General features: G+C 37.4%; 1 protein-coding gene across 1 annotated transcript; it reads right to left on the reverse strand.

The window, feature by feature from the left end:
- Positions 1-4,725: 4,725 nt before the first annotated feature.
- On the reverse strand, positions 4,726-10,695 carry LOC107920035 (chloride channel protein CLC-f). Its single transcript, XM_016849530.2, has 9 exons — positions 9,865-10,695; positions 8,976-9,378; positions 7,913-8,107; positions 6,973-7,427; positions 6,763-6,867; positions 5,929-6,111; positions 5,558-5,770; positions 5,243-5,475; positions 4,726-5,138 (listed from the first exon to the last, which is right to left on the reverse strand). Exons 1-9 carry the CDS (start codon positions 10,297-10,299, stop codon positions 5,048-5,050), a joined length of 2,313 nt encoding a protein of 770 aa, XP_016705019.1. The 5' UTR covers positions 10,300-10,695; the 3' UTR covers positions 4,726-5,047.
- Between the last annotated feature and the right edge of the window lie 12,595 nt (positions 10,696-23,290).

The raw sequence follows: 23,290 nt of genomic DNA on the forward strand, positions 1-23,290 counted from the left end.
CGATTTCTATAGTTTTTTTGTGATTTTTCAAACTAACATCACCGTCATTGTCCAAATCTGTTCTATTCCAATATTCCTTATTCACATAGCACTATAACCATTTATTTTATAACACAACACAAACTTCATCACTTCAATCACTTTTCACAACTTATTACATTCGGATCACATATTCATATTTCATCATCATGACGATTTAAAAAAATATTTGGACCTTTTCACACAGTACTACTCATATTATTTTTATCATTCGATACACGTAGTAGCCTTCACATAGTACTACACACGTGATCAGTTTTACTGTTCACGTAGTAGCCTTCACATAGTACTACACACGTGGTCAAGTTTTACGGCTCACGTAGTAGCCTTCACATAGTACTGCACACGTGATCAAGTTTTACGGCTCACGTAGTAGCCTTCACATAGTACTACATACGTGACCAAAGCTTTTCGGTACCCATTGTAGCCTTCACTTAGTACTACACATGTAACCATAGTTTACCGATACACGTAGTAGCATTCACACAGTACTACACACGTGCTCAAAGCTTTTCGGTACACATAGTAGCCTTCACTTAGTACTACGCATGTGACCATTATTTATCGATACACATAGTAGCCTTCACACAGTACTACATACGTGTTCATCGACACCTTATTCAAATCTTTACTCAAATAAATTTATAATTTGTCCAAAACACATTATAATATTAACCTTTTCACGTATATTGTTACGAAACATAACAAAAATAATTATAACAATGCAATAATTACATACAACTTACTTCGATACAAAATGTAAAATTTTATAATTTAATCCTCAATCTTCTCTTTTCCCCGATTAAGGTTGATTTCTCGTCTTTCTTGATCTATAATAGCAATTTGAGCTTGTTTAATATTCACATTTATTAAAACAAGCTTCGACTCAACTTTTATAAAATTACAATTTTGTCCCTAAACTTTTGCATAATTACATCTTTGTCCCCAAGCTCGAAAATTAAATTTCACACCTTATTCTTATCTTTTACAACATGCTGAACACTTTTCCCTTCTATGTCAACTTCAAATTCTCACTCTAACATACACTTATGAACAATAAATATTTTTACCGATTATGTCGATTTACTCGCTTTTGCCTAAAATCACTTAGCAAAAGTTGTTTAACATAATTTCTAACTTCATATTCCACCATAAAACAACAAAATAAACAAATTTTACCTATGGGTATTTTTCTATATATAAACCCTAACATGAATTATTGATAGAATAAGCTAAACCGAGCTACGAGATTTCAAAAATGCGAAGAACATTAAAAACGGGGCTAAGATGCACCTACTATGAGCTTGAAAAATCAAAGAAACCCTAGATATGGTGTCTTCCAAGTTTTGGCAGCAACTTATGGAGAAGATGATGATTTTTGCCATCTTTTTCCTTTTTTATTCTTTTTATTACCAAATGACTAAAATGCCCCATTTAAAAAAAATCTATTTCACCCATTTCTTATGTCTATCTTTGTCCATCTATTTCCTAATGGTCTTATTACCACATAAGGACCTCCAATTTAAAATTTCATAACAATTAGACACCTCTAAGATGTAGAACTCAACTTTTGCACTTTTTACAATTTAGTCCTTTTGACTAAATTAAATGCCCAAACGTCAAAATTTTCGAACGAAATTTTTACGAAATTTTTTCGTGAAATTATAGACCTTAAAAATATAATGATAATAATATTTTCCCTCGTCAGATTTGTGGTCCCAAAACCACTGTTCCGACTAGACCTAGAATCTGGCTGTTACACTTCAAGTTTCCAAGCACTGATGAATTCCATTTTTAAAGGGTTATTGAGGAAACCAATGCTAGTGATGAAAGGCATTATGAATTTTTGGTTATGCCATTCGGCTTAACCAACGCCCCTTCAAGTTTCCAAGCACTGATGAATTCCATTTTTAAATGGTTATTGATTATATTCTCATTTACTCTAATTTTTGGTATGCTCATGTGGTTCATCTTCGAGAAGTACTTCAACCACTTCGAGACAACTAGCTGTTCACTAAGCAGAGTAAATGTATTTTTGGCACTCACCAAATTGAGTACCTAGGGCATATTATCTCGGCTAGAACTGTCACTATGGATTCTTCGAAAGTGGAAGGAGTTTTGAGCTAGCCAACTCCAAAATCGGTAAGGGAACTAAAAGGCTTCCTGAGACTATCAGGGTACGATAGATGTTTTATAAAGCATTATGGTATTTTAACTAGGCCTTTAACAAACTTGCTAAAGAAGGGTTCCCCTTGGGTTTGGACTGAATCTGCCAACTCAACTTTTGAGATGCTTAAGAAAACTATTTGCCAAAACCCTGTGTTGTCCTTACCAAATTTTAAGGAAGAATTCTGCGTAAATACAAATGCTAGTGGCCAAGGCGTAGGGGCAGTTTTGTTGCAACAAGGGGTTGGGAGTAAGATATCAAGCTCTTTCAATCTACGATAAGGAGATGCTAGCGGTTTTGCTAGCGGTCAAGAAATGACACTCTTACCTGGTGGGTAGAAGGTTCCAAATCCGCACTGACCACCAAAGTTTGAAGTTCTTAGCTGATAAATAGGCAACCACTCCCTTCCAGCAGAAATGGGTAGTGAAAATTCTTAGTTATGATTATTACATAACATATAGAAAAGGAGCCCAAAACAAAGTGGCAGATGCTCTCTCTAGAAGAGAACATGAACAGGAAGGCCAATTGCTACAATGTACGAGCAGCATACAGTGTTCAGGATATGGGAACGAGTCATAGAGTCATGCGCAACTAACCCTAAGCTCCAACGCATATGTAGGAACTCCAACAAAATCCTCAAACTCATTCCAAATACCATTGGGATGGTAAGGTACTCATGTGAAAATGGAAGAAAGTAGTTGGTAATGATGTTAGTTTGCGAAGAGGACTCTTTGAATACTTTCACAGTGGTTCACTAGGGGGACACTCAGGGATACTTGGGACTAAACGAAGGTTATCTGGATTATTATATTGGAAGGGATTATCTCGCTATGTGAAGTGGTGGGTTAGGGAATGTGCTACTTATAAAAAATGCAAGGCGGATTTATCTGCTTCACCAAGACTCCTACAACCCCTACCTATACCTACACAAGCTTGGGAATCCATTAGTATGGATTTCGTGGAAGGACTCCCAACTTCGAAAGGGAAGAATGTGATTATGGTGGTGGTGGATAGGTTAACAAAATATGGTCAGTTTTTGGGTCTCTCTCATCCCTTTTCAGCCTTGGATGTAGTTCAAATGTATATGACACAAATCTATAAACTACATGGGATTCCTAAATCGATCATCTCTGACAGAGATAAGGTTTTGTGAGTATTTTTTGGCAAGAGTTATTTAAACAGTTGAGAACCAAGTTACATATGTCTACGGCCTACCATCCCCAAACCGACAGCCAAACTGAAGTGCTGAACTAGTGCCTCGAGGGATATTTACGTTGCATGTCAGGAGAAACTCCTAGTGAATGGTTCATGTGGCTACCTTTTTCCGAATGGTGGTACAACACCACTCACCATTCATCCATTCAAACCACTCCTTATGAAGCACTCTATGGTCAGAAGCCTCCACTTCATCTTCCTTACCTAGCAGAAACCTCACCAGTGGCCGTTGCGGACAGAAGCCTTTGAAACAGAGAGGTCATCAGGGAACTGCTGCAGTTTCACCTCAAAAGATCTCAAGAGAGAATGAAGCAAATGGCCGATCAAAGAAGGTCTGAAAGGGAGTTCACAGTCGGGGATTTAGTTTACCTCAAGTTACAGCCTTACAGACAACATACTCTGAGAAAGATTCAAAACCAAAAGTTATCTCCAAAATATGTTAGCATCCAATAGAAGCTAAGATTGGTGTTGTTGCCTACAAACTACTTCTACCAGCAAGGTCACGTATTCACCATACATTCCATGTGTTGCAGCTTAAGAAACATATTGGTAGATCCCTAGTTACATCTAACCTACCCTTAATTGGTTCCGACGGTGCACTGAGCAAAGAACCAGTGAGAGTCTTGGATCGACGAATGGTTAAGAAAGGAAATAGTGCAGCCACTAAAGTATTAATAGAATGGGCGAACACCTTTCTAGAAGATGCAACGTGGGAGAACCTATAGGAGCTCCAGAGAAAATTTGCATCTTTTGATCCTTGAGGACAAGGATCTGCTGCAAGAGGGGAGCAATTGTAGGGAGCAATTGTTATGGAACGAGCTATTAGTCAACATCAGGGTTTAGACCAACTTTCAATTTTCTGTTTAATTTCGTTAAAGTGTTTTTGGCAGTTTCAATTTTGTTAATAAAACGGAGTGTTTTATTGCATTGGGGAGGGAGGTAGAACTTGGTACCAAAACGATTTGTAGACCAAGGTAGAGTCATTACTAAAATGGAGCGTATTGTCTGTTAATACAACTGTAAAAGAAACGTTTTTCCCTGTTTAGCCAACCAACAGTACTGCAGGGTGGTTATGCTTATTGACAATGAATTTCTGAGCAGTTTCTTCTCTCTCCATCGTGCTCTCTTTCTCTCTTCCTTCTCCATCTGTTTTTCTTCTCAAATTTCTGTACGTTATCATATATTTCAATATTTTAGCTTTATATAACCACACGTTAAAAGCATTTAAATGAACTATGTTGACATTTTTGGAGGTGGTAGATGGTATTGATTAATTAAAAAAGAAGGCTTTAGAGTAGCGTAGATAATAGAAGACAATGGAATTTCTTTGCTTTGTGTTTCTATCCAGTGATTTGGAGGCAAAATAAAGAACATTGTTGTGAGTACAATTACAAAGACATACGTATATATATGTATGTATGTATATTTTTTGTTCGGTAAATTACATCAAAAGGATCCACAGCAAAAGCTTCTGTAATATCCCCACTCAGTGCCAGATTTGGAGACCCAATTCTAATTATGATTCTAAAGACAGCATAAACAATTTGCTTCTAAGTCGTTCTAATTCTATATAAGTAGTTGCAGGCAGCAAGCCGAGAGAGTGTGTGAGAGAGAAAGACACATTAATTAATAGCCATTGGAATTTATAATCTCCTCTTCATTATTATCCTTCCTATTGCTATGCTGATACACGGACTTCCTGTGATTTATCTCTTCTCTGCATCACAATGGTATACACAACAAACATTCATATCAAATAAATCATTGCTTTTCTCTACCTCTACCACACATCATATAACAGATTGGAAAATAGATAAGAACCTGAGACAGTTCCAGATTGATTCGTAATGAAGAACAGCAATGACTCTCCGTTTCCTTCCTTTGTGGGGTTCTCCCCCACGATTCACCACTGGCAATTGTTTTACTCCACTAGCCTCCATCAACTCCCTAGCAATTGCCAAGTCAGTATCTGCAAAGCAGGTTAGAAGTCCGCGCTCCAGCCCACGGTAGCTTATTCCTTTCGTGCAAACAGACGAAACAAGACATGGATTCACCTGCGTACATGGCTTAACTGTCTTATTATTTGACACATAAGAGAGAACTAGAAGGGGGGGAGGGGGGGTTGGCATTACATACATCAGCTGTTGAATCACCCATGGAGATATCACTAGGCTGCTTCTTAGACAGACACCGTCTAATATCACCAAGTGTGATAATCCCCTCCAGAAATTCATCTTCATCGACCACAAGCGCAAATTTCTGATGGTTGTCATGCATGCATTTCATTGCCTCTTTTACAGTAGCAGCCATTGACACCTTTAAGTACTTCTTAGACATGGCCTTTGACACCTGAGAACAAGCAAAGATAACGAATTTGTCAAGTCAGGAAAGAAACTTCAAACAAGAAAAGTACTCCCTAAACCCCATGAGGAGCTCAAACAATCAATTGAAACAAGAAGCTTGACCATTTTGAATATCATATCTAAAAGAAAACGAGAGAATTGTACCCTAAGATCTTCAAGAAGCATATCATCATCTAGTGCTTCTTGGTCAGCAGCCTTTTCTATGACAGAGAGTTCCTCAGCAGCAGAAACAGAAGAATATCCTCTTGCTGAAGTCCTCATTTCAGAGTCAGTCTCCTTGTTCTGGTTAGCCACAGAAGGAACCCATATTGCTAATCCAACAGCCCCCTATATGCCAAATTGACAAAGTAGAAAATATTTAGACAACGTCCTATGACATGGCATCCAATGAAATTGCTCAAGAATAAAGGAAAGCTCAACGGCCTTAATAGTTAATCCCAAAAAAACAGCAAATACTATAGAAATCTTAAATTCCAACACAACATAATAACAAAGAAGGCCATAATTTAGACTTCAGTTAAACTACACTGCAGACATAACATGTTTCCATTCTTGGTTAGTCACAAAACTGAACAATTACTTAACTCCAATAAAGCTGGACAGCGGTCAAACTTGGCCTTTTTACTTTTTTCTTTTCGCTAAAGCTGAACAATTCCTCAAGAATAAAGCAAAGCCTAAAAGTTAATCCCAACAAAAAGGGGAAATACTATAGAAATCTTGTATTACAACATAATAACAAAGAAAACCGTAATTTAGATTTCAGTTAAACCACTAGATGCAGTACATAACATGTTTCAATTCTTGGTTAGTCACAAAACCAAACAATTACTTAATCACAGTAACTGGGCCTTTTTTTTTCTCTAGAAGGAACAATGGAAATGAAGAAAAACAGTAAAAAGTATATTCATGGATTCCCTTATTCTCTATATTGCTTATTCCAAAAATATAAAAAGCAAGCAAGGTGACATAGAACATTACCATGAGAGGAAGCAATATCCTGTAATCTTTAGTTAGCTCAAATAGAAGCAGAACTGAAGTTAGAGGAACTGAACAAACTGAAGCTAATGTGGCAGCCATTCCAACCTAGAGTAGAAGCTTCAATGGATTAAAATCAGCTTACATAAAATTGAACTGTATTTGGCCAAGTTAAAGAGATATTTGTGCAGTAACTCCACATTAAAACTTTACCAGTGCATATGCTTGTGGCTGTGCAACAGCAGCATTGCCTGGAATAGCTGAATTAATAAGTTCAGCAGCTGAGCCTCCAAATACAGCACCGACGGCAGCACCAATCATCAAACTAGGTGCATAAAGGCCACCTACAAGCCCAGACCCCTTACACAAAGCAGTGGCAACAACTTTGGCTGCTGCCAGTTGGGTTAGCAACCAGATTCCGGGAGCAGATGCGGACTTCCCAGTATGTAGGATTTCATTGACATTTGTAAAGCCCCAGTATAGAATTCCAGGATACCTAAGAGCTATTATTCCAGCTCCTAAACCACCTAAAGCAGGACAGATTACAGTAGGTAGTCCTAATTTCTCCTTGATATACTCAAATGCTGCTGTGAACCAAGAAACTAAGCGAGCGAAGACTACACTTACAACACCACATAGCATCCCCAAGATCAGATACAAAGGTAGCTCTGCAAGAGAAAATCAATAAGTGTTGTCATTTTCCCTTATAAGCAGTCATTCCTAATCGTATATTTCCTAGTATGACACATGAAGCTTGTTCCATCTATTCAGGTAGAAAGGCCAAACAGCAACGAGTCTATAACTTTGGCAACAATGATACACAGTGAAAGTACACATTATTCTAGCCATCACTGTCAAATATTTGAAGGCAAATACACTCTTTGAATTTTTTTTATTTTAATTTTCAAACTGTAATGAGGAGGAAATGAAATCAATATATAAAGTAGCTGCAATTGCAAATTCAGATACAAGAAGCATGCTTTAATTCAAGATTAATGAAGCAGCACATGCATCAATCTTGTATGTTAAACAACAAATTACTTTTACCAGAAGCTCTAACTTCATCAGTAAATTTACACTAATACAAACAAGCAAATAAAAAAAATGGCAATCCAGAAAATAAAAGGAAATTCATTGCAGGAAGGTGAAATACCAGCAGCAGATTTTAAATCATATGATGGCACAGTGAAAGCTGATTCTGTCCCAAGTACAGCATTTGATACAGTAGACGAGATAACAGAGGCCAAAATAATCATTGCAGTTGTGAACGGAGGTGAGTTTTCAGCACGGAGAGGCCTTAATACAGTTTCAATAGCGAAGAAGCAACCAGCAACAGCAGCATTAAAACCTGAAAAGAAGGGAGAACAGTTAACCATTTTATAAATCAATCTACCAATGATATATAGCCCTAAAAGAAATTAATAGATCACGGAAGAAACTTAAAAGCTTATGCCAATCAAAGCCAGAAATAAAAGTGGGAAGTAAGTCCTAAAAAGTTTGGATTAGCATGCTCTAGAGGGCCTTGTATTCATTTTTTGGGGGTGGGAATGAGTGGAAGATGACAAACTAGAGATACTTCTGCTAAAATAAAAGAACTTGGCCAATACGCTAGTCACCAAATCCAGCTTTTCTTTGTATAGCATAAAGAGTATTATTAGAAAAGAAAAGTTCCTTCTAGTACTGGCAGAAAAATGCGTAAGAAAATTTAAGAGTTATACCACACCCCTAGCATATTATCAGTCAGTTAGGTCACCCTTCGACTGACATGATACCCTGGACTATTAAGAAACTAGTTCCTGTTTAATTGGCTCCCCAAGTATTGTCATGCATAATTAAGTACCCAGGACCAAACTCTTCCAGACCAACAGACTAGAGAAATACAGAGCCTGCATTAACAATATCAAAATCACATAAATATCAGTACATGTACAGATTCCAGTTTCTCTGGAGATTTCTTGTCTGCACATCTCATAGATAAGGTCTCTAAATGACCATTGAACAATAAAACGAATTTGACTGTTCATAGCATAACTCTGAGATGTTCTGTTAAACTTGAAAATTGTTCACTGTTTAATAACATTTAAAATAAATAATAAAAATTTTAAATGGACTACTGTTAACAATCAAAGTGATAAGGCCTTCTCATCAACAAGCAAGATTTTGGGCAAAACAAATCTTAAATAGAAATTGAAAACTTTCAATAACACAAACAGTACCTGAAGCAATCCCAGATGCTGCTCCAGCGGCCACAAGAGCAATTTTTCTTTCTCTGTTGTTTTCCATCATTAATGAGAATCCATTGGCACATGACTTTCCAATGTCTACACTGGGGCCTTCTGGTCCCAAAGAACAACCGGTACCTAGAGTTATGGCAGCCTGGATAGCTTTTACTGTAGGGAAGACCCCAGCAACCAAACTGAAACCTTGTTGTTGGGAAGAACTGGATTGCCGTATTTGGTTCAATATCTCGAGTAAACCATGCATCATTCCAACAATGACGCCTCCAGTGACTGGTACCAAAAGAATCCGATGCCAAGTGTCAGCCAGACTCTGCATACGAAGCCAAGCAGCACCCTCATTTGGAGTCCCAGCCCATGCCCATTCATGTATAACGTGAACCTGGATGAGTAATAGCAAACACCAACAGATAGCAATTTGATCACAAAAACTGAAGCAATATTGAACAAGAGAGATATTTATCACCTATTTAGCCATGCTATTTTGACAAATACAATACCATGTGTTATTTAAGCTACAATAAAACGCGGTAACGCAGCAGTTTACAGTAACTGAGCAAGGATAGAAGTAACAAAGGAGTTCACAACGGTTGAGGAAAAGGTTGAACAAAGTTTTGATTCAAGACATGTATTGTTGGAAACTTAAAATATTTTCCGATCTCAACAATATGGGCGTAAAAAAACTTCACATATTCTTAGCCGCTTGCAAAAGTGAGATAGGAGAATCCTAGAGAAGCTGCATTCGGTAGCAATAGAAGGAATGCTATTGGTAGAATGATAACATAGATATGGTGAAGGGGAAAACAGAAACTGTAATTAAGGCATTTGGACAAAAAATTAAGGAGGACAGATCTGTGAAAGAACTTACTCCTCCGTTGAAGGCGGCCACGAAGAGACCGGAGGCGACCCCGAGTAAACAACCAATAAGCAACAAAGCCCATTCGGGAGGAGCGCTATCTCCCAGCGGATCAGCGGCATCCCCCACATAAGAATGGTAGTGACCTTGATGTTGTTGTTGATGATGATGATGATGGGGGTGGTGGTGATGATCTAGGGAAGAGGGCGATGACCGTTCTCTACCTCTATCCCCATCTCTATCGAGGCGTTTGAAGCTAAGGCGCCTGGCGGAGAACCCCCTGCCCAAATACTTGACCAGATCGTTGAAGCCAGCGTTATTGCTGTTGTGGTAAGTGACCTGAGATTCCAAGTCACCGGGGTTCTCTTCTTTATCATGTTGTTCGTCTTTGTGGCTGTTGGATCTCAGGAGATGCCTCTGATCGCTGTATTCTCCTCCTCCCGTCATTTCCCCCCCAAATTCTTATTCAATTTCTAAGTTCTAGGTCCCAATCCCAATCCCGGCAGTCCTCTGCCCTTTCATAATCTGTGCGTATGTTGGTGTTGGGTGAGATTGAAAATGGGAACTTTTTTGGTTTTGGTTTGGTTCCCAAGTTTCAATCATCAATACACGCGCCGTTTGGCTCCCTCATTTATAACACCAAACAGATCTCATTCACGTCTCATACCAGATCAAACCACAACAGACAAATGGACATGCCCCTTGTTGTAAATATAGACTCTTCAAAACGACTCTACTCGTATATTTCAGGAGGAAATAATTTATTATTTAATCATAATCTTATTTTCTTACAGTTTTTTACTCTTACCTTCCAATCGCTCTCCCATCATGGACTTTTGACTCAATTTCAGGAAATAAAATTATATTTTTCTAATATGTTTTTTTAATGGGTAAACTACCTCACTTCATCATCCAACTTTTAGTTAGCTTTCATTTTGGTCACTTAAAAACAAATCCTTGCAATTTCATCACTCAACTTTTAGGATCATTTCATTTTAGTCATTCAAGCATTAAATTTCTGTTACAATGGTGGTTGACTGTACATGCCACATCATGTTTACATTTTCATTTTGGTCACCCAACTTTTAGATCTTTTTTTATCATTCATTGATAGTGTCAATCAATTTGTTACTACACTGTTGAAATTAATTAAATTTTATGCTTCCAAATTAATTAATTTCTAAAATTTAATTAATTTCAACAATACAGTAACAAATTGGTTACATTATCAAAGGACAAAAGTTCCAACAATTTATTTAACCGGTTTTGATGTTTTGAAACTTAAAATTTCAATATTGAAAAAAAAATTAATGCATTATTTTAGTTTCTACCTCTTTTTCACTTTAATCTCTAATTTTTTGTTACCCAAATTAAGACTTAAAAAAGATTTTCAATGATTGAAACGAAAGCAACGTAGAAGTTGGGTAATCAAAATGAAAGTGTAAACATGATTTAGATATGATTTGGCATGTACAGTCAGTCGCCGTTAAGGATTGAACACTTGGGTGACTAAAAAAAAGTGCCCTAATATTTGAGTGATAAAATTGTAAGAATTTTTTTATGACAAAAATAAAACACCTAAAAATTGGATGAAATTTATTTATTTTTAATACGGTTTTTTTTTGGAATAGTTAAACACTTACGAGTATCAAAAAAACTTGACATGGATTCAACTAGTTTTTGCATATAGATCAAATCATCGTAATTTTCTTATACAAATATATACAATCAACCCTCTCTATAACATTCACCTGCTATAACGGTTAAGTTGCTTGTAGAACCAATTTTGTATATTTTCTTTTAACCCTCTATAACAACTTTTCACATATAATAGCAACATCCATAGCTATAAAGGTACATTCTTTGTTAAATTAATTCTCTATAACATCATATTGTCTAAATTTCTAAGTAAAATTATAGCTATTTCGTATAAGTAAGCTTATTAATTATCATTTATTAGATAAAAATTGTAACACCCCTAACCCATTTCCATCGCCGAAACAGGGTTATAAAGCATTAGTGGATTTACAGAACAAATACAGGTAATTCATGACATTTACTATTCATATCCGAAAATAGACATATTCAATCATATTGTCCCTTAAATGGACCTTCAAGACCCAATTCATGAGTTAGAAACAAGTCGAGACTAAATCGGGAACTTAGAGAATTTTTTGCGAAATTTTAAAAATTTTTCTTAGATACAGAAGACACACGCCCGTGTGGCCAGGCCGTGTGGCTAACACGGCCATGTGACACACCCATGTTCCAGGCCGTGTGGGCATTCGATATGAAGCACATGGCCGTGTCCCAGCTCGTGTCCTTACCCATGTAACTCTCTGACTTATGTCACACGGCCAATAACACGCTTGTGTGCTAGGCCGTGTGGATAATTTAATTTTCAAAAATTAGGTGCAGGGGACATACGGCCAAACCACACGCTTGTGAGCATGGCTATGTGTCACACACAGCTGAGACGCAGGCCTGTCTATCTATCAGTGTGGATGAAAATAGGTCATTTTCAAGGCCACTTTTCTCACCCAATTGGTCTTCCACCTACAACCGCATTTAAGCACATTCACCAACCAATCTAAGACATTTAAACCAAGCCAAAACCAAATTCTTATGCATGATATATCATGACATTGATATAAATATCCAGCTTACTCAATTGAACATATTCTTACTTAAGCATATTTAAACCTATAATACCAATTATGCACACTTAGATATCAAACATAGTATAACTTCATACATATACATTAACCATACTATCACTAGTCATTCCAATGGCTAGTTACAACCAAAACATGTCATAAATTTTGCCTAACTTAGCCTATACATGGCATACATGCCATTATACCAAAATAAGTTTGCTATTTGTACCAAAACAAGCTGAATGATAGTGTGATAATGCTCCGACCAATTTCCAACCTTTACGAGCTTCCGAGCACTATAAAACAGAGGAAAATAAATAGAGTAAGCATATAATGCTTAGTAAGTTCATATAACAGGAAATTTACTTACCAATCATATTCATTTAAAATAAGCACTCATAGTACATCCAAACCAATAAAATCAATAGCCTAAACACATACAAATCTTCATCAAGCATGTTACTCATGAATTCCAAGTACTTTTCATGTAACAAAGATGAGCTCATCATATAACAATTTTATATACATATGCTTTCCTGATCATATATTCATATAACTTTTACATTTAAAATAATTCATCTCAAATTAAAATTATCTCATATTGAAACTTTTCCCGTTGAATTTATTTGAAATTTCAATGGATACACCGGTAGTACACTTGAAGTGTACGAAACTGTAATCTATCAATTCATATTCGGGAGTGCTCAATAGAGAAAATAATCAGGAAGCACACTCTAGAGCCATATAACGGGAAGCTCATATGAGCCATATAACAGGAAGCTTATCTGGGCCGTATAACAGAAAGCTCATACAAGTTTATAATGGGTAGCTCCGAAGAGCCATAAATCTGGAAGCTCCGGATAGCTATATATCGGGAAGTTCAAGCGAGCCATATCGGGAAGCTCACAAAGAGCCAATAAACGGGAAGTTTCAAAGAACTACATATATCAAGACACTCATAAGAGCTAAGGTGTGTCCACAACACATGTAGGATCACAACCTAATGGGAAGCTCGTAAGAACAATATAACGGGAAGCTCGAGAGGGCTAATAACGGGATGCTCTTTTGAGCTATAGTGTGTCTGCAACATATGCTAGATCACAACCAATAGGGAAACTGGTATCCATCAAATTTCATTTATTCAAACGGGACTTAACGTTTCTCGAGCATGTCAGATATATAATTATTTTCATATGCATAACAAATTCATAATTCACATATACAACATTCAATTCAAACATGAAAATATACACAATTTAGTTACAGGAACTTACCTCGATACTTGTTCGTATTCGAGAATCTACTAATCCGATACTTTTTATTTTCCTCGATCCAATTCTGTATTTGGTCTTTCCGGAGCTATATAAATGAATTTAATCATCAATTTATTACATTTCATATTCAAATCAACCCAATTCACTTTTTAGGAAAAAGTACCATTTTGCACCTATACTTTTGATTAATTCTAATTTCGTCTCTAGGCTTGGAAAACGAAATTCATGCAATTCAATTCTTAATCCAAGACTAGCTGAATTTTTCATATAACATTTATAGCTTATGTATTTCACAAAAATTAGAAATTTTCCATGAATTTTACATCTTTACAATTTAGTCCCTAAATCACAATTTCATCAAAATTCACTTTACAAAAGTTGTTTATCTATCAACAACCTTTCATTTTCTACCATAAATTTTAAAATTTCAGCATATTCATCCATGGAAAAACTTTGATACTTTGATAACTTTGCAAATTAATCCCCAAAATAGATAGATTAGATTATTACAATCTCAAAAATATAAAAATTACTAAAAACGGGACTTGAATAGTCACTTAATTTGGCCCAACAAGTTTTCTCTTTCTTCAAGCTCTCAAACTAGGGTTTCTATGGCTTTTTAATTGGGAAAGATGATATAAAATGATGATATTAGATATTTATTTTAGTCATCATCTTTTATTTATTTTAATTTCCAATTTAGTCCTTTTAGTTTTCTAATTTTCCATGGATGAATCATAAAAAAATATCTACTAACTTCTCTTAATGGTCTAATTGTCATATAAGGACCTCAAATTTTGAATTCTATAGCTATTTGCTACCTATAGCTACTAGAATTCAACTTTTGTATTTTATGCAATTTAGTCCTTTCCTCCTAATTAAATTTAAAATCGATAAAATACTCTTATCAAAATTTTCATATGTCTTTCTTATCATAATGCAGATTATGCAATATTATTAAAATAAATTTTCTTTCTGACTCGAATTTGTGGTCCCGAAACCACTATTCCGATTTCACTGGAAATGGGTTGTTACAAAATTTATCTTAATTAAAATATTGTTTCAATAAAATGATTAAACTTCACATGAAAAAAATCTATTAATCATATTTTATTAAATGAAAATAATCTTCAATCAGTAGAATTAAAGATACCAATTGAATAAACTATAAAGTTCATAAATTAAATATTCTACTATGAATTTGGAATATTATAAACTTATAAATTGATTAATTGAATTTAGTAACTCATGATAAATTAATTAATTTTGATAACTCATATTGATTAATTGAACCTGTTGGATTTATGAACTTTATAATTAACCATGTGAAAATGTCATGGGTTGCACATGGGAGCCCGCAATCATGACGAACTTGTCTGATCCATCGAGTTCAAAGGAGGTTATTTGGCCCCGAACGGACTGGCCCGTTGCTTGAGGAGATTGAAAGTTCATCTCCGAAGCTTGACAAATATGGAATGTGATCTTCAAATATATGTGATCCTAGACATTAAATGTAATCTTTAGAAGATATGATTCTGTAATATTAGAGATTTGATATCTAGATAGCTTTTAATCTTAGCCATTGATGAACTTTGATCTATAACGTTGATTTTGGGAAGGCTCAACTATAAATAGACACATCTCCCCCTCATTGTAATTCAATAAGTTATTAATAGAATTTTGAGAGTACTCACTCAAACTTTTCTCTCAAGTGTTCTTGCTTTTCTGTGGCTTTTGTTCATCTTTCGAGTTTCTTCTTATTTCGTTCTTTCGTTGTTCTTCGTGGTTACCTTAGAGGAATTCTGTTGAATCCTTAATTTTTGTGAGTTAGGCTGACTTAGGAATTTTTTAGCTAAGGAACTACCTAAAGCCATACAAATCGCGTGGGAAAAATTTAAGTCCATGACAGTTGGTATCCAAGCTAGAGTTTGAAGGCACTGTTGAAAGATGTCAAAAGAAGTTGCTGAGAATGTTGAGGGAATGGAGACCCGTGGGAGGGATAGGAAAGCTAGCCATTCGAGGGACATATTGTCAAATTTGGAGGATCGAGTCGTCATTCTCGAAGAATACGTGGGAAATACCAAAGAGATGATTGATGGGTCGATGATAAGCTCATTGATGGGTTACAGTCCATGAAGGAGCAGCTCAAAGAGTATGTGTTGGACTATGTTGAAAAGCTAACTGGTAGGGATGATGCCATTAAGGCTATGATGACGACCTTGAAAGAGGAGATTGTGGAGCTTAAAGGTGAACTCACAATTTACAAGGCTATTTTAGGCAATGGAGGGTTAGTTTTTATCGCACCCAAGCCCAGTGTGGATGTTCCTAAGCCCAAAGAGTTCAAGGGAATAAGGTCCGCAAGAGATGTAGACAATTTTCTGTGGGGAATCGAGCAATGATTCCGTGCCAAAGGCATCACAGATGATGCCACTAAGGTAATTACTATTGCTATGTATCTTACTGACGTTGCTTTGTTGTGGTGGCGTCGTAGGTCCACTGATGTGAGACGTGGTGGGGCCAAAATTGGGACTTGGGAGGAGTTCTAATATGAGTTTAAAATACAGTTTTATACAGAGTATGCTGAGGATGAGGCTCGGGCAAAGTTGCATTGGCTTGCACAACAAGGCACTGTAAGGGAGTATGTGCAGGAGTTTAGAGAACTCAAGCTTCAAATCTCAGATATGGGTAAGAAAGAGGCATTCTTTTCCTTCATGGATGGATTGAAACCATGGGCGAAGTAAGAGTTGCAATGCTGAGAAGTCCGAGAGCTTACCAAGGCCATGTATGTGGGAGAATCGTTTGCCGAATTTGGTAGGAAGAAAGATAAGCCTGAGTCTTCTAAGCCCAAATTCAATCCAAAGAGCAATAGTGGGGGAGACAAAGAAAGGCCCACTAGGAATGGTAATGGTAAGAAGCCTTGGGACAAAAGGAAGAGTGGGCCTATAAATTTCTTCTATTGTGATGGCCCACATATAATCTAGAATTGACCAAAGAAGGCCGCACTCTCTATTATGGAAGAAAAAGTGGAGTCAGATGTGGAGGATAACAATCTTGGTTCGATACTAGGGGGTATTGAAGATAAGACGTGTTATGGGCTGATGTTTGTAGACATCATGGTGGCTGGTAGAAAATTGAATGCGCTTATCGACACAGATGCATCTGATTTGTTCATGTCCAAAAAGGCTGCTCATAAACTTGGCCTCAAGATCAAAAATGAGTTGGGTCGAATCAAAACGGTGAACTCAAAAAGTGTTCCAATCAAGGGGGTTGCAAAAGGAGTGGATCTCCAACTTGGCGATTAGACCGATAAGGCATCCATTAAGGTAATGCCATTTGATGACTATGATTTTATGGTTGGATTAAGTTTTCTTGATCGGGTTAATGCATCTATTGTTCCTTCCAGTAATTATATGGTGATTTCAGATTTGAACCATCAATGCATGGTGAGAATGAAAAAAAGAGGAGCATGGAGGGAAAAACATTATCGGCAATCTAATTTGCTAAAGGAGTTTATAGAGATAAAGTCTCCTGCTTAGCCACCTTGAAGATTGAGGAAATCGTTAAGTCCGTTGGTAAGATCCCAAAGAAAGTGGGCCAAATATTACAGTTTTTTGGAGATGTGATGCCCACCAAGTTGCCCAAGAATTTGCCACCCAAGAGGGAGGTGGACCACATAATCAAATTAGTATCCAACATGGTGCAGCCAACTAGGGTCCTATATCGTATGTCTCCGTCGGAATTAGAAAAACTACGGAAATAGTTGAATGAGCTTTTAGATACGGGATTCATTAGGCCATCTAAATCTTTGTATGGTGCACCGGTGTTGTTTCAAAAGAAACATGATGGGGCATCGATTATCAGGCTCTAAACAAGATTACTGTGAAAAATAGGTACCCCATTCCCCTTATTGTGGACTTGTTTGATCAGCTCGGTAGTGCGAGATGGTTTACCAAGTTGGACTTGAGATCGGGTTACCATCAAGTTTGGATAGCCAAAGGGGACGAGCTAAAGACAGTTTGTGTGACGCGGTATAGCTTGTATGAGTTCCTAGTGATGCCCTTTAGACTCACAAATGCCCTAGCTACATTTTGCACCCTAATCAATAAGGTACTTCAACCTTTCCTTAATTGTTTCGTGGTTGTTTACCTTGACGATATTGTGGTGTACAGTAAGTCGCTCGAGGAGCATGTGGAACATTTGAGAGAAATGTTCCAAACTTTGAGGGAAAATGAGTTGTTTGTCAAAGAGGAGAAATGCTCATTTGCTCAACGAGAGGTGTCATTTCTAGGCAAAATTGTGGGAGGTGGCAAGATCTAGATGGATGAGAGCAAGACTCGAGCCATTGTTGAGTGGGAGCCTTTAACCAAGGTAATGGAGTTGAGATCTTTCCTTGGGTTGGCGAATTACTATCGACGCTTGATCAAAGGCTACTCTAAAATTACCGCACCCTTAACGGACATGTTGAAAAAGGGTAAGGTATGGGATTGGAATCCACAATGTGAGAGGGCCTTTAATCAATTGAAGCAAGTAATGATGAGAGGGTCTATACTTGCATTACCGGATTATTCGAAGCCTTATGAGGTACACACGAATGCATGGGATTATGCCATTGGGGGAGTACTGATGCAAGATGGGCATCCAATTGCTTTTGAGAGTCGAAAACTTAATGAGACAAAGTGGAGATACACAGTCCAAGAAAAGGAAATGACCGCTGTGGTGCATTGCTTGCGCACATGGAGGCATTATTTACAGGGTTCCAAGTTCGTGGTACTTGCCGATAATGTTGCCAACAATTATTTTCTAACCCAGAAAGAGTAGGACTAGTTGCATATTGTTTGGCTTTGCCTGCAAAATTACAGAAAATACATGACGTTTTTCACGTTTCAATGCTTAGAAGATATTGATCGGATCTATCTCACATTATTTCCACAGAACAAATTGAGATTTAACCTAATTTGTCTTATGAAGAAGAACCAGTTGAGATTTTAGCTTGTGAGGTGAAAGAATTACGTAATAAACGTGTTCTGTTAGTAAAATTTTTATGCATAGCCATAGTGTCTGTAACACCCCGAACCCGAGTCCGACACCGGAGTCGAACACGAGGTGTTAACAAACTTTGAAAAATTTCCAGACGTTGCCCATTCTGTGTACTAGTCGCTTTAAAAATCATATCTTGAGCTTCACAACTCGAAAATCAGTTTCGTGATTTTTACCTGAAACTAGACTCACATGCCCATCTACATATTTTTTTCTAGAATTTTTGATCAGGCCAATTAGTACAGTTTATTAGTTAAAGTCTCCCATGTTACAGGAATCGACTACCCTGACCTTTGCGCATTACGACTTGGATATCTCCTTGTACAGGGCTCCAATACTGATGCTGTTTGTTTCTATAGAAACTAGACTCAGAGAGGAATCTATACATATATGGTATGACTCCTAATTATCTCTGGTTAATTTATAATCAATTTCCAAAGTCGGAACAAGGAACCCAGAACCCGTTCTAACCCTGTCTCACAAGAACCTTAATATCTCTTAACATACTGTTTGTATGGTTGTTTCGTTACTTTCCTATGAAAGTAGATTCTTCAAGGTTTGTTTACATAATTTATTCACTATTTAATTCTATTCCTACTATTTTTAGTGATTTTCCAAATCTACGTCACTGATGCTGTCAGCATCTACCTTTAAGGTAGGCTTTACCTATTTCATGGTTCAACTAGCCCTTTTTTGCATACATAGCACAATTTATGAAAGTGATTAACCATCCCCGTGGCCAATCCTTGTCAAGCATATCCACACTAAATGATTATAACATTATACTTAAACACATATAAGCCATTTTCACATGGCTATCCAAAACTTATACATCACATAAAGTACTCGAAAAACAACAATGGGTCGTCCTAAACATGCCATATCAAAATTCAACCAAAAGAGTACCCAAAAGAGCCTTTGATAGTGTGGGCGACTTCGACTTCAAGATCCCGAGTCCGATAGCTGGAGAACCAAAAATCTATAAAACAGAGGAGCAATGGAACGAAGTAAGCAATTTATGCTTAGTAAGTTTTGAGCAAGGAATTCTAGCATAACGAAAGAATAGCACACATTTAGCTAAACGGAATATTTCATAATACACAATTTTCCGATATCAAACTTACTTCACAACGTTAACCCTTATGTACATACACAAAAGACCAACTTAGCCGAAGGCCGGTAGCTCGTTCATCAACTGAGCGAATATTTATTTGTAAGGGCTCGATTAAATTCAACACATACGTAACATATCCCAATATTGGGATGTTTTTCGAGTATTAGCTGAAATTTTACAGCAAGCTCATTCATTACCAAAATCACGTACCTTCGAAATTTAACCGGATATAGCTCCTCGTTCAAGTGCCTTCGGGACATAGCCCGGTTATAGTAACTCATACAATGCCTTCGGGACTTAACCCGGATTTTAAAACTCGCACGAATGCCTTCGGGACTTAACCCGGAATTAGTATCTCGCACAAAGGCCTTCGGGACTTAACCCGGATTTTAATAACTCGCACAAATGCCTTCGGATCTTAGTCCGGATATAGTCACTTAGCACAAAGCCTTCGGGACTTAGCCCGGACAGCATTCAATTAATCATGCACATCTAACAATAATTCATGGCACATTCGTATTTCATTTTCATTTGCAAAACTCAAACACAAGGCACATATCATCCTTGCACATTCGGCTCAATAGCCACACATAGAGCATGATTTTCATTTGCTTAAAACATGATTTAATCACATCGTAATTTAAGCTCTCTTACTCAAGAACTTACCTCGGGTGTTGTCGAACGATTCCGCTAACTATTCGACCACTTTTTCCTTCCCTTTATCGGATCTATTTCCCCTTTGCTCTTGAGCTTAATTAAACAAATAAATTGATTTCATCATTTAGGCATCGAAAAGATGAACACAAGGCACTTAGCCCATATTTATACATTAGACATTAAAGTCACATACATGTGAAATCATGCATCAACACAACATATTAGCTAATTTTTCCCCCTTGGCCGAATATGCATGTCTATTTTTGGGGTCGATTTCAGCACTTAATACACACATATACACACTAGTAAAGCATCCTCCCCCTTTCCATCAATTTAACACATGCATTGCTCATTAACATGCAAAGTTACATTCGGCCTTAGCACACAACTTGCTAGCCGATTCTTCTCCATTTAGCAACCAATGCACATATGTGCTCACACAAAAATGCTAAAAAGGAGGTTCAAGAATCATCAAGTCATCATCACATGCATCATTAACAACTTCATATTTAGCATGCAATGGCATTAACACAACCTCCACCTAGGCCGAATTTTAACTCATCCTCTTGCCTCATCACCACCACATCAAACATCAACCAAGAATGATGCATCCATGGTCAAATGTCATTTCCATCACATAGCAAGATTTAGACCATGGGCTAGGTAGAACTCAAGCTAACAACTAAAACATGCATGCATCTCATGGAACATCATCAAACATACCTTAGCCTAGCTACATGCATGGCCGAACCTCTTCACCTTTCTTCTTCCTTCCTCCTTAAAATTATTGGCCAAGGATGAACCAAAGGATGAGAAATTTTTTTTTCTTTGTTTTTCTTTCTAGTTTCGGCAAGTATGAAGATGAGAAAAGGATGAACAAAAATTCTCTCCTTTCTTTTCTTTAGCTCACGGCAATGGGGGGGGGACAAACAACTACACACACATTTTTTTTTGTATTCACCATACTCCTCTTCATTATTTTATGCCCATGCCCCTTATTTTATTTGTTTTATCCCAACATTTTATGACACAAATTAACATATTTTATTTGTGCCATACTTATGCCATAATTTCCATAAAAAAATTGCACAATTGCTCATCATGCCCATCATGGTCAGCCACCTTGTTTTAAGGTGGGAAATTTGACATGCAAATCCACCTATTTCATACTATAAGTTATTTGGCCACTACAAATTAGCCTATAGCATTTGCAAAAAATTTCACATGAGTCACATTTCAAAATTTCACTCACAATTGGCAAAATCAAAGCATGAAATTTTCACACATGCACTTTCACATGAAATAAACATAGGATATAACATCTAATTATTATTATGACTCGGTTTAGCGGTCCCGAAACCACTTCCCGACTAGGGTCAATTTTGGGCTGTCACAACTCTCCCCCACTTAAGAAATTTTCGTCCCCGAAAATCTTACCGGTGAATAGGTTTGGGTATCGCTCTTTCATCGAGCTCTCGGTCTCCCAAGTAGCTTCCTCGATCCCGTGTTTGAGCCATAACACCTTTACTAGCGGAACTCTTTTGTTTCGCAACTCCTTCACTTCACGAGCTAGGATACGCATCGGTTCTTCTTCATAGCTCATATCGTCTTGAATTTCAACCTCTGATGGGCTAATTATGTGCGATGGATCAGATCGATAGCGTCGAAGCATCGAAACATGAAAGACGTCGAGAATCTTTTCAAGCTCAGGGGGCAAAATCAATCTATACGCAATCGGACCAACTCGTTCGGAGATTTCGTACGGCCCAATGAATCTTGGGTTCAACTTGCCCTTACGGCCAAACCTGAGTATCTTTTTCCAAGGTGAAACCTTAAGGAACACTTTGTCTCCCACCTGATACTCGATGTCTTTTCGTTTCAAATCCGCGTACGACTTCTGACGATCTGTGGCTACCTTCAGACTTTCACGGATTACCTTTACTTTCTGTTCAGCATCTTTAATCAAATCAACTCCGAAAATTTTACTTTCACCGAGCTCGGTCCAAAACAATGGTGTACGGCATTTACGACCGTATAAAGCCTCGTAAGGTGCCATCTTAATACTTGATTGAAAACTATTGTTGTAAGCGAATTCAATCAAAGGTAAATACCGTTCCCATGAACTACTGAACTCGAGGATGCAACATCTCAACATATCCTCAAGTATCTGAATTATCCGCTCGGATTGACCATCGGTTTGGGGGTGAAAAGCAGTGCTAAAATGCAGCTTGGTACCCAGAGCTTCTTGCAATTTCTTCCAAAATCGTGAGGTGAATCTCGGATCTCTATCCGACACGATAGAAACAGGTACCCCGTGTAATCTCACAATTTGAGAAACGTACAATTCAGCTAGTTTATCCAATGAAAAATCCGTACGTACGGGGATGAAATGAGCCGACTTAGTCAGCCTATCAACAACAACCCAAATCGCATCCTTCTTACTTGCTGACAATGGCAGTCCAGACACAAAGTCCATTGTGACTCGATCCCACTTCCACTCGGGTATCATGATCGGCTGGAGTAATCCTGAAGGCACTTGATGTTCCGCTTTCACTTGTTGACATATTAAACATCTCGAAACAAAGTCGGAGATGTCCCGTTTCATATCATGCCACCAAAATTGACGTTTCAAATCGTTGTACATTTTCGTACTCCCCAGGTGAATTGACATTCGGCTACAATGGGCTTCGTTCAGAATC

This window comes from Gossypium hirsutum, chromosome D13 (assembly GCF_007990345.1).
Source record: "Gossypium hirsutum isolate 1008001.06 chromosome D13, Gossypium_hirsutum_v2.1, whole genome shotgun sequence".
NCBI lineage: Eukaryota > Viridiplantae > Streptophyta > Magnoliopsida > Malvales > Malvaceae > Gossypium > Gossypium hirsutum.